The 12,698-nt window shown below is 31.9% G+C and overlaps 1 protein-coding gene across 2 annotated transcripts in view; it reads left to right on the top strand.

Moving 5' to 3' along the window:
• The window catches only part of LOC109596221 (voltage-dependent calcium channel type A subunit alpha-1), a 42,837-nt gene that overhangs the window by 19,462 nt on the left and 10,677 nt on the right, over nucleotides 1–12,698 (top strand). Inside the window, exons 5-22 of one of the 2 annotated variants that reach the window (XM_049964346.1) lie at nucleotides 890–990; nucleotides 1,945–2,100; nucleotides 2,438–2,661; nucleotides 2,730–2,833; nucleotides 3,118–3,233; nucleotides 3,311–3,472; nucleotides 3,841–3,861; nucleotides 5,416–5,628; nucleotides 5,685–5,899; nucleotides 5,956–6,168; nucleotides 6,220–6,641; nucleotides 6,712–7,014; nucleotides 7,311–7,571; nucleotides 7,644–7,787; nucleotides 7,848–8,049; nucleotides 8,127–8,291; nucleotides 11,398–11,508; nucleotides 12,543–12,626. In XM_049964346.1, the coding sequence (XP_049820303.1) occupies nucleotides 890–990; nucleotides 1,945–2,100; nucleotides 2,438–2,661; nucleotides 2,730–2,833; nucleotides 3,118–3,233; nucleotides 3,311–3,472; nucleotides 3,841–3,861; nucleotides 5,416–5,628; nucleotides 5,685–5,899; nucleotides 5,956–6,168; nucleotides 6,220–6,641; nucleotides 6,712–7,014; nucleotides 7,311–7,571; nucleotides 7,644–7,787; nucleotides 7,848–8,049; nucleotides 8,127–8,291; nucleotides 11,398–11,508; nucleotides 12,543–12,626 (3,217 nt within the window). Of the gene's footprint in view, nucleotides 1–889; nucleotides 991–1,944; nucleotides 2,101–2,437; nucleotides 2,662–2,729; nucleotides 2,834–3,117; nucleotides 3,234–3,310; nucleotides 3,473–3,828; nucleotides 3,862–5,403; nucleotides 5,629–5,684; nucleotides 5,900–5,955; nucleotides 6,169–6,219; nucleotides 6,642–6,711; nucleotides 7,015–7,310; nucleotides 7,572–7,643; nucleotides 7,788–7,847; nucleotides 8,050–8,126; nucleotides 8,292–11,397; nucleotides 11,509–12,542; nucleotides 12,627–12,698 lie in introns of both variants that reach the window. The other variant, XM_049964345.1, reaches the window with a different exon arrangement.

Genomic DNA, 12,698 nt, shown 5'->3' with positions numbered 1-12,698 from the left:
GCAAACCAAAATCAGGCTACATACATACATTTTAAAGTTAGCGATACTTTTATTTAGACACGGGATAATTGGCGTAAAAGTTTCGAAATCCTTACATTTGAAAGTCAGTACCTTCAGAATGTATCTAAATGTTTGTACATAACACGCAGACTTACTGGATGTACATTTGATTATTTCGAGCATTGTTTATCAATTTGTAGCGGACTGGATTTCAACTATATTTTTGACAATAACAGACCATAATTATATAGCCAAATCTATACATGGACTCTCGGTTGGCTAATTTTTTTTATTAATTTTGCTGTGTGGTGTTATGTTTTTATTTTCAGGTCGCATTGATTAGAACAGTTTAAATTGGATTAGTCACAAGGGCCGCCAGATCTAATTCGATATTAGTAATTTGAATTTTGGTCGAAATTTTGGGAAATGTTTGATACACATAAATATTTCTCAATATTTTGAACAAATGAACTCCCCAAGTAAATTTGACTGATGTAATACTCCTTTCAACTTTTATTTGGTTTTATCTTACTAATTATTTATATTTTATAATTATAATAAATATAATTAATAAATCTGTAAGTTTAAAGGAAGATTTACATAATTATAAATTACAATTAAGTTTAAAAACTAAATCTATGTGTTAAACAACTATTATAGAACAAACAATAAGATGAAATATGTCGTTAATTAAGTTAAACGAAATTATAAAATATAGATATTTAGAGTACATTCTTTAAATAGAAATTTCGAAATGTCGCATTTTCTTGGCGAATAATGGATACAAATATCGAATAACTCTGCAAAGGTCTTTAATTAGTTAAATTAGTATTTACATAGTGTATAGTCGTATTGTTGGGGTAGACAGCTAGAGGCTAGTATTTTGCAGGTTTCTGACGTTGTTCCCTCAGGAGATCATAGCAGTGGACCTGCGCACGTTGCGGGCTATTCGAGTGCTAAGACCTCTCAAGCTAGTCTCTGGCATCCCTAGTAAGTAGATGAAATGTAGTCGTACCCTCTCCCCGATTAAAATGATACCCGTACTGAATGCAACACAAGACCATGAGGTTATATATCACTTTTTTAGTGTTTTGTTAGTATACTGGGGTTTAGAAGTTAAAAATGATCTTCAAGAGGGTAGGTTCCATATAATTTGATATTTATAGTGTTTATAAGTAGTAAAATATTTTGTGGTGTAGCATCAACAAAAGTAAACAATTAAAGTATTTATAATATATACTTTCTTTTATTATTTATGTTTGTTCATAATTATTTTGTACTGTTGTTGACAGTATTACAATAATAATTAAACTTAATGAAACCTTGATCAAAGTCTTGTGTTGCGTTAGAGTAGATAATTGTGATTAGGGATAATGCAAGATAGTTCTGCAAATAGATTAGAAAAGCTTATATTTCTTATTGCTTTTTTACTTCTACTGTCTCTTCTTTACTGTTAAATTGTACTACTTTCTTATTTAAAAGTGAAGTGCATTAGTTTCGGACACAAACAACACGACACAGGGAAAGGAAAAAATCCATGTGGAATTGATTTTATATTTATTCTACTACTTTATACAACTTTTTATTATTTAATATGTTGTTAATGGAAGTTTGTTTATGATAAAATCCATTAAATACCTATTTGATAAAATATAAAATGTTAATAAAATCTACTTATATTTTGGTACAAAAGTACTTAAGTAAGGTTTTATAATTTTCTGAAAGTAAAACGTATAAAATTTATTTTAATTAGAATAATTATTAAATTTCCTGATACTTCTATATCATTTGATATTGACTTACGATAATTGCCATAAAACAAAATCCCATCAGCAACAGTATAAATTTTATCTTCTCCACGTGGACCTATCCGAATAAATAAAAAACTACCCATTGATCCCGATATCCCCTAACCCGCTAACCGTGCATTGTTTGTGTGTTCAGGCCTGCAGGTCGTGCTGAAGTCCATAATAAAGGCCATGGCCCCGTTGCTGCAAATTGGACTGTTGGTGCTGTTCGCCATCGTGATATTCGCTATCATCGGCTTGGAGTTTTACTCGGGAGCATTGCATCGGACGTGCTATAGCCTTTACGATATAGGTAAGTAGGCCGTTGCGGGTTTTATTGTTCAGTCGCTTTGTGGAGAGAATTTGTGCAATGATCGTTTGTTCCGGGTGAAATTCAGTTTACTTGTGCACTCGATGGTTTTCCCCCAGGATATTGGATGTTTCCTTTGCAAACTTCGAAATGAACTGAATGATTAATTTATGTGATGCTCCGAACTAAATGCAGTTTGATTAACTAACTAACCTATTTTTAATTACTTAGATAATTATTCACAAATAAACAACATTACCGAATTTCTCAGATCAATATGAGGAAATACCATGCATTTAATAACATACGCAATACTTTAATCATGCTATTAATATTATAGATGAAATAGTGAAAGAAGGAGATGAGGAAGTACCTTGCAATACGGATAATGAAACACAAGCAAAATCGCAAGGTAGCAACTGGTGTCGAGATGGTAATTCCGTGTGCTTGGAAAGATGGCAAGGACCCAACAACGGCATCACGTCCTTCGATAACATCGGTTTTGCTATGCTCACGGTATTCCAATGCATCACTATGGAGGGGTGGACGTCTATACTCTACTGGGTAATTACAAAAATTATTTTGAAAGAACAAATAATTTTTTATGTTAACCTAATGTTTTGCTATTACAGATGAATGATGCAGTTGGGAGTTATTTTAACTGGATGTATTTCGTTCCACTTATCGTTTTGGGTTCTTTTTTCATGTTAAATCTTGTTCTTGGTGTCCTCAGCGGGTAAGTTATTCTCTATTTTATTAGTTGCACGTTATCTATGATCTGTCCTGCATGTTTCTACAGTGAATTTTCCAACGAACGTCTTAGGGTTGAACGTAGATCACTATTTTTTAAGAATCGGACAAAAAAGATAATGGTTGAAAGTCTGAAAAGATATCTTGACTGGATCACTGAAGCAGGTGATTCACCAAGAGTATTGCTAAATGTATTGCTAAAATTGTTGTTTTAATGTATTTATTGCACATTATATTAATCGCTAGAATTAATTAACGCATTTTATTTAGCGAATTTGCGAAAGAAAGAGAAAAAGTAGAAAATCGGCAAGAATTTTTAAAGCTAAGAAGGGCAGCACAGCTAGAAAGAGAGTTAAATGGCTATGTGCAGTGGATATGTAAAGCAGGTATGCTATAACTCCTTAATACTTTTTGTCGACTTTTTAATCAAATTATTTACAACAATTTTCAAATATTTCTACAGAGGAAGTTATATTGGCGGAGGAACGAACAACAGAAGAAGAAAAGCTCCATATTATGGAGGCAAGAAGAAGAGCTGCAAAGAAAAAGAAATTGAAGAAAATGGGGAAAAGTAAAAGTACAGACACTGAAGAGGAAGAACAAGAGGAAGACGTGGGAGATGATGGTAAGAAGCTTTTTTTCCAATAAAACTGCATTTGTCTTTTTTGAATGATTCAACTTTTCAAGATAGGATTAGTCTTTTCCAGATTAATTGATATATAGTTATTTATACTATTTTAGAGAAGTTTTGCCTGTAATCAAGTACTAAAATAGATAATATCTGAAATTCATATCTTTGTGTGAAGAGTACTTAGATCCCTAAAATATTGTTGTTGCACTTTCTTAATTTATATAATAAACATTTGTGGTATTTTCAGTAACCCCTAATGGAAATTTTTGATTTATTATAAAAGTTAAGAAATTATTTCCTACTTTGTAGCCCTCATTGATCTTTTACTGATACCATGTTTTAATCCACAGTATTTCTTACAGAGTCTAAGCAAAAGCTAAAAGGTATGCGGAAATGGTGGACATCATTATTATGTAAAATGAGACATTAGACTTGTGTTAGTTTATATTTGAGGTCTCTGTAGTGCCTAAACTGCGGACTTTTTATTCTTATGAGGGGCAAACTATTGCTTTCTCAAATGAAGAAAGCTTAGAAGTTTTATTGTTTTATTTTAAGCATTAGAATTTATTTTGTTTTTTAAGTAATTATTATCAAATTTAATTTTGTATTATTTATATTAATTTAATTATATCAATTTATTCAGTTTTGATTACAAAAGTTGATATTAATTACTTACATCGAAAATCATCATTATTGGCAAAATTTATTTGTTTAGAATTAGATTTACTAGAAGCTGCTTAGAAAATAAATAATTGAATCAAAGATTATTTGTATCGAAATATACAAATAGAATAAAAATTAAATTTATATCAATGTAAATGGATATCATGAGTAGCAATAGTGTAAATTTATGATAGTATAATTTAAAAAACTAAATGTTCAATAGATTTATTTTTCGTCCTTAGTGAAATCCATTGCTGAACCAGTAACTTAGTATTTCTGTATAATATATAGTTTACCCCTCTTCTTAACTTCTTAGACCTGTGTAGCTCTTTTTGTTTTCTTCAATCCATCTTTGAATTCTTATATTTTAGGTGCCGCATCGCCATTAAAAACATGGGAAGACGTACAACTTTCATGCAAATATTTACAAGGTGAAACAGTTTGTTATGTGAATAAAAATATCCTTTGTTAAACCTAGATTTTCCAGCAGATTTCCAGAGAATTCCAAGAGTTATCCTTTTTATATTAGAAATGTTTACCTTGCGTATCGTCTTGATGTCTCCAAAGACAAACTGATTCACCTTATTAAAAGTATTCATAGAAGCTTCACAGGTCAGCTTTGGCTGAAACCATATTATAGATAAAATCGCATCATTCCCCAATAGAATTTCTACATTTTGCATATAACCCCCATTTAGGTATTTTTAGATTCGTTACGAAGTTTATTCCAACTTTACCTTTGGGATTGACATATTCAGTTTAACATTCAAAGCATACAAAGAAAGTTACTTCACTTTGAATTATTATTTTACTTAGTAAAATGTATTAAATTGCTCGTATTTCAATTCTATTTTCTTTGTGTGTATAGTATGCAGTAGACTTTTCTTAGGACTGTAAAGTACTATAGTTTGTAGTTTCACGTAATTTTATTACAAAACATGTTCATAAAATTATTGACTAAAGAAACAGATTTTATTACTCATTTCGTTTTGCACGTTATTTCACAAAATTTACAATACAAAATATTGTTTTGTTATATGGAAATGATAATATTTTAATAATATTTTTGAAAGTTAATTATGGAAGTTGTCTTCAGTGAATTGAATTTAAACCAATTTGTATTTCAATTTTTGCATATTATTTTTAAATACTGAAAACAGTTTCTAAACTAAATATTTTTTAACTAAATTTTCGAAACCCCGTGTATAAATTGCCAACGATGCCGAACCAAAATTCGACAAAATCCAATGTTGAAGTTGAAGTGTTGTTGGCAGGTTTTGGAAGGACATCGTACCTGAAATCTCGCGTCAAAGGACAAGGAGGATGTGCACGTTTCTGGCGTGCCGAGAAAAGATTCCGTTTTTCCATCAGACACATGGTCAAAACCCAGTGGTTCTACTGGTCAGTCATCATGCTTGTCTTTTTCAACACATTTTGTGTTGCCGTCGAGTACCACGGCCAGCCGCAGTGGTTGAGCGATTTTCTTTGTAAGCATCACCAACCCATTCAAATGTTTTTTAATTTAATTGTTAATTTTTTCCAGATTATGCTGAGTATGTTTTCTTGGGCTTGTTTATGTCAGAGATGTTCATAAAAATGTACGCTCTGGGCCCAAGAATATATTTTGAATCAGCCTTCAACCGTTTCGACTGTGTTGTAATATCAGGGTCCATTTTCGAGGTCATCTGGTCTGAGGTGAAGGGTGGCTCTTTTGGTCTTTCAGTACTGAGAGCTCTCAGACTGCTCAGGATATTTAAGGTAATATATTGTTGATGTAAACTCTGAACTCTACTTCTAAACTTTTATCATTGTAGGTTACGAAGTATTGGTCCTCGCTACGAAACCTCGTCATCTCTCTGCTCAACTCGATGCGATCCATCATTTCTCTGTTGTTTCTTCTCTTCTTGTTCATTCTTATATTCGCGCTGCTCGGAATGCAGCTATTCGGTGGTCAGTTTAACTTTGAAAACGGCACTCCTCCGGCGAACTTTAACACTTTTCCGATAGCACTCTTAACAGTATTTCAAGTAAGTTTTTTGATATTAAATGGCGATTTATACTAAACTAAAACTGTTTAGATATTAACCGGTGAAGACTGGAACGAAGTAATGTATAATGGCATCGACGCGTCAGGAGGACCAAATAGGGGAGGAATGGTCTACTCGCTCTATTTCATTATACTTATGCTCTTCGGTAATTACACTCTGCTCAACGTGTTCTTGGCTATCGCCGTCGATAATTTGGCGAACGCTCAGGAACTAACTGCGGCTGAGGAAGAACAAGCCGAAGAGAACAAAGAAAAACAAGCATTGGAACTGGAGAAAGAGATGGAATCGTTGACCATGGAGGGATCAAACCCCCGTGTCGAGGTCTGTCCTCCCAGTCCAATCAGGTCGAGGAAGAAGAAAGAAGAAAAGCCTCCTGAGGAGGAAGAAGAGATTGTTGGCCCGAAACCTATGCTGCCATATACTAGCATGTTTATACTCTCATCTACAAATCCGTAAGCAGCTAAACTATTTTTTGTTTATTTTTAGCGACTTGCCATATTATAATAATTTCATAATTTACAGTGTAAGAAGATGTGCACATTGGATAGTGAATCTGAGATATTTCGATTTCTTTATTATGGTTGTCATCTGCCTTAGTTCGATGGCATTGGCCGCTGAAGATCCAGTGGATGAGAAGTCATTTCGTAATAGTATATTAGATAAATTCGATTACGCCTTCACGGGAGTATTCGCCGTGGAGATGTTCCTGAAGATTGTCGATCTTGGTGTCATACTACATCCGGGCTCGTATCTTAGGGAGTTTTGGAACATCATGGACGCCGTCGTGGTGATCTGTGCTTTAGTCTCCATGGGATTTGATTTTGCGTAAGATATACAAATTGTATTACTTCCTTGATATAAAACGAGCCCTAAATTTTGAAAACGATATTAACTGGATTATTCATATTAGATTTGTTTAAAAATTTAAGGCCGTTTTAACACTAGCACACTAACACTTTTTCCTTACTTGTACCCCCCTTACTGTTCTGAAATCTACACACGACGGTATTTCAGAAACGAATTTGATGTTATGCCCAAATCAAGGTAAACCCACACCACAAGATACTAATATTACAACATTCATTGATTATATACTAAATAATCTTTTTGTTTACTTATAGGCAAAGTTCTGCGGGTGCCAACTTGTCCACCATCAAATCTCTGCGAGTGCTTCGGGTGTTAAGACCTTTAAAAACAATTAAACGAGTGCCCAAATTAAAAGCAGTGTTCGACTGTTTAGTGAACTCATTAAAAAATGTGATAAACATTCTTATAGTGTATATATTATTCCACTTTATATTTGCTGTGATCGCCGTTCAGTTGTTCAACGGAAAATTTTTTCATTGTACTGATGCTAGTAAATTTACGGAATCCACGTGCCAGTAAGTATTATTTTTATTTATTTAATAACTCGTTCTCAGTACCGAATAATTTAACTTATTATTTTATTACAGGGGTCAGTATTTTGTATATGAAGAAGACAGTGATGTGCCTCGTGTAGAACCTCGAGTGTGGAGTGTACAAAAGTTCCATTACGATGATGTAGCAATGGCTATGTTGACTCTATTTGCTGTGCAAACGGGGGAAGGCTGGCCGACGTGAGTGTTATTCATAAATTGTACTAGCAGGAATAAATTTTGGAAACCTACATTTTTTAGGGTTCTTCAAAATTCAATGGCTGCCACTTATGAAGATCAAGGCCCTATACAAAATTTTCGTATAGAAATGTCCATTTTCTACATTGTATATTTTGTAGTGTTTCCTTTTTTCTTTGTAAATATATTCGTAGCCTTGATCATTATAACCTTTCAAGAACAGGGTGAAGCTGAACTACAAAGTGGTGAAATTGATAAAAATCAAGTGAGTGATTTTCTTGAGCATTACACAATGCAAAAAAATAGTTCCAGTCCCAATATTTCTATATATTTATTTTTCAGAAATCTTGTATCGATTTTACAATACAAGCACGTCCATTAGAAAGATACATGCCAAATAAAAGAAATAGCTTCAAATATAAAATTTGGAGGATAGTTGTTTCTACGCCATTCGAATATCTCATCATGATGTTAATTGTTTTTAATACGTTATTGCTTATGATGAAGGTAAGTTTATCTGTTTACCAATCCAAATTTGCACAAAGACTCATGTTTAAAATTTATTCAGAGTACAAATATGTACATTTCTTTAAGACATTTTATAATATATATATATATATATATATATATATATATATATATATATAAATATATGAATTAAAAAAAGTCGGCAGCCTAGCAAAGTAGAATATATGAGCACAGGACTGGGACACAAAAACAAGAACAACAACACACACCGAATGCCCAAATGCAATGTGCACAAGACTCGAATGCATATTCAATAAGCAAAATATCATCTAGCGTATCTATCAGTAAAACATTCGTCATTTTTCATTTCAATTGCTTTGTAACCAACAGTTCTTACGTGAAATTTGTTAGGAAATTAGGAAAAAGTCGAGTTGTTGGTAGAAATTAATACGTAACGTGGTGGAAATAGTTCTCAGATGTGGATTTTCTTATAATTTAATGAATACTTTGTACAAAATAAATATATGGTTAAAAATAAATATAACGTCATTTTTTGTAAAGATACCTGTATTTAAATTTTGTACCTAGTCTTCATTAAAGTTAGATAATGCAAAACTGAGAACTATGATCGGTTAGAATTATTTTTTAGCTAGAAAGTTTAATTATTAACATTTTAGTTTAGTTATGTGTTAATAACAGACTAATTGGCGTAAAATCATCATTTTTGGTGTCATGTTTAAGAAATTAATAGCATGTTTGTGAACGTATTTGCTTCGAGTTCCAATACAAAATTTTTACGGTCATGTTTACTTGCATTCGATTGAATACTTAAGACTTTCGGGCAATGTGGAGATATTTACGAAATCTTAAAATAAACTAAGCAGTTGTAACTATTCTTATTACTAAAATTAATAATAACCTTGATACTGGAATCTTTTAAAATTATGTGATGAATACAACTGATTAATAATATAGATTACATAATAATACTTTGAGAGTGCTTGCAATGTAAATATCTCCACATTTCTGTATTTCACTTGAAAACTACAAGAAAACCTATCTTTTTCTCGTTACTATTGATTGAAGTTCACTAGCGTATCGAGATCTGTAAGAACAGTGCATACACGTTAGCATGTTTCTATGTGTAAATGTAAATTCAGTGACAAGGAAGCTGCACCATTGTGAATGTCTTGGTGTCTCGGCTGTCTTGGCCAAAACGTGGACCAATTTCAACATTTGTTTTGCATTGCTCTGGCTGCAGTGCACAATCGAATTCACACCTCCTTAGTAGTTTATAGATGTAATTTTTCCAGTACAGACCTACCTCCTCCCACTTAAATGTCTTCAGGATGACACCTATAACACCCTTACTTTTTACTGAAACACAAGTCAATTAATTATTATTTTTTGACTAGTTAGTGTATTTAATTAACGTTTACCCAACATTCACAAGTGTATTATGTGTTGTGATAATTTGTATAGTCACTCAGTGTTTCTAATTTATAATATTGATGTTGTGTTATGTAATTATGTGCTTTTAATATTTTGGGTACATCTTTACACTGCATATATACAAAAATATAATTATCAAACAAAATTTTTCAAAATCTAAAGAAATTTACTGATTTCGCAATTCAAACTTTATTCTAATAACTTGTACATGAATCTAGAAAATAGTATTAGTATATTTCTTAGGGTTTTGAGTTTGCAAATTTTGTATAAAGCTTCGATGAAAGGGTGTTGTATGGAGTAATCCTGTGAATTTGTCGTTTTTTTGTTAAATGTCAATGATGAAACTAAAAGCATTTCTTTAGTTATGTGACATAGTTGGAACTAGCAAGACATTTAGGTGTAATTTTATGAAAAAAGAAATTAGATGTAGTTGTTTTTTATTTAATTTTGATTTACTGGGAGAGTCTGGCCACGATATGTGTGTGTGTTAACAGTATGACAAGCAAGGCGATACCTACACCTATACGCTTAAGTACCTCAACTGGGGCTTTACGGGCATGTTCACAGTGGAGTGCCTCCTCAAGATCCTTGCCTTCGGCGTGCGGGTAAGACTACAAGTAGATTTTTTTATTGTCAATTCTAAATTTCCGAAAAAATCGAGACAAAATTCACAGTTAAATATCCCAATTGTGTAAAAAATCTGAATTAAGAAAAAATAGTAATAATTAAAATTAAGACTACAATTATATTTTGGTTTACTAGCAGACTAATAAATTAATAATTGTAATGTTTATTAATTTTAAATATATTAGTTCAATTAATTTATTTCTTAATGAAGCCCTTATTCTCTTATTTTATTTTTGTATATAAAAAATATTTCTTACTTTTTTTTGTATATTGGGAGTTTTAGTCTAATTTTATTTGATGTGATTAATTTGTCCGTTTTTTTCGAAGATTATGGCTTTTCCAGATACGCCATACTTATCAGATAAAAACAAATTTTATATCTACTAAATAAGAAGTATTATAAAAAATAAATCTCAAGAAAAAAGAACAGACGAAATTATCGTGAGGATGTATCAACTAACAAGTCGCATGAGTACTATTGAATTATTTCGTGAATCTATTGATTGATATCTTGATGACACTATTGCATTGAAAATTTGAAAGTGATACCTGTTCCTATTTATACTGAACCCTCCCCTGTATTTAATTACATTCAGGAGCTCGTTCACTTGTGCTTGCTAATTGTTTGCATGGCGTTGGTATTCTTAAATCTTAATTGCATGCTGCCACATTGAGACACAAAACACACTGAACAGCGGGCCCATTCCAGAGCCCTGTGGAACGTCTAATGTCAACTGTACATAATTTGTTGTTTTTGTGTAATTGTACATAATTAGGGAACTGTTGCAAATTTCATTAAATATATCAGAGGGTAAGGCATAACATAGAGAAATGCAATGGTCTAATGTAAGTAAATCTTTAAATTAATTTATAACTTATAATATAGAATTTTCATAGTTTAGTATGATCAGAATTATATTGAATATTTAAAGTTTTGCTTGTAGGCCCATTTTCTCTATTTAAAACATGTAAATATAGTCCTGCCGACTTTTCCTGTAATACTGTTTATAAATCAGGTAGGCGATATTGCTTGTAGAGTAGTTGCTACATTTGTAAGTTGTTGTAGTACCACGAGTCTCCGCCCTTGTTGTCCGACATCCTGGCGGCAATGAATATACTCTTTACTTTTCTCTTCCTATGTGAGACAGTCCTCAAGTTGATCGCCTTTGGTATTAAGGTAATTTGTGATAACTCTTTAGTTGAAGTATTATTTTATCTAGTCAAATTCATAAGCCCACAAGAATATTTATATCTAGTACTAATTAACGATTGGTACTGAGGGTCGACAGCAGCAAATTAAATTCTTGAATTGCGTATAAGATATTAAAATGTAAATATTGGCATCTTATTTTCTTCTAACTAGGCTTTTAGATTAATAGTAATGAATTGTAATTTTATGATTATCCTGATGTATCTCTTTAGTGCTGTTTATAAATTATACCTTAAATGTGACGTGCGCTTTTTGTGCAATGTGAACAGAGCGATTTATGACTCTTTATAGACTATACAAACATATTGGTACCTTAATTTAATTATTGAACTTCAATATAGAATTATCATGAAGGGTTCTATGTATTTGACGACACTGTAATATAGTAGCTAAAGTATATTAATCCTTCATAATAAGTTAATTAGTGTGTACAATATCACTAACTCATTAAGTTTTAGATATATATTTAGAAGACGTATTTTTATTTGTGAGTCGCCCTAGAGTAGCACGTTACGTAGTATCATATCATTTTTTATACTTTGGCACACTTACTGAATATATTTTAGTCACGATTTTAAACCAGAGTAGATTAGTAGTCCAATAGCATTTTTTATATCGTGTGACTGCTCCTGATGGACTGGAAATCAGTCACGAAGCGTACCATAGTCGCATGATTCCTAATCCCATCCAATTTAATGAAGGAGTAAATTATAATTGAACGATTAAAGTTATTAAATTTGTTTAATTGGAAATAAAATGTGATATAGATCTGTGTGACCTTAGACTAATTACTATACAATATTTTAGATGTAGGAAATTATTGGGAACGCCACTTATACTCTTGTAATAATAAACTTAAATGGCGTCTTCAATATAGATACCTTTCAAAACATACAATATATCTTAATCATTTGGTAGATTTAGCTAATTCAAACTTGTACCCTAGTATCCTTTTAAAATCTCATTTGATAACTGTACTAATATTCTTTGTATTTTGCCAGAATTTCTTCAAAGATCCATGGAATACATTTGACTTCGTGACAGTTGTGGGGAGTATAGTTGATGCAATGGTGGTGGAATTTGGTGTAAGTATAACATCTCGAGGTAAATCATTACGAACTGCATAAACACAAACAGATTGAAACACACCCAAACAC

The sequence above is a fragment of the Aethina tumida genome, chromosome 3, assembly GCF_024364675.1.
Source record: "Aethina tumida isolate Nest 87 chromosome 3, icAetTumi1.1, whole genome shotgun sequence".
In the NCBI taxonomy this organism is placed as follows: Eukaryota; Metazoa; Arthropoda; class Insecta; order Coleoptera; family Nitidulidae; genus Aethina; species Aethina tumida.
Note: the sequence above shows the minus strand (reverse complement) of the source record. Positions and strands in the feature narration are given on the sequence as shown.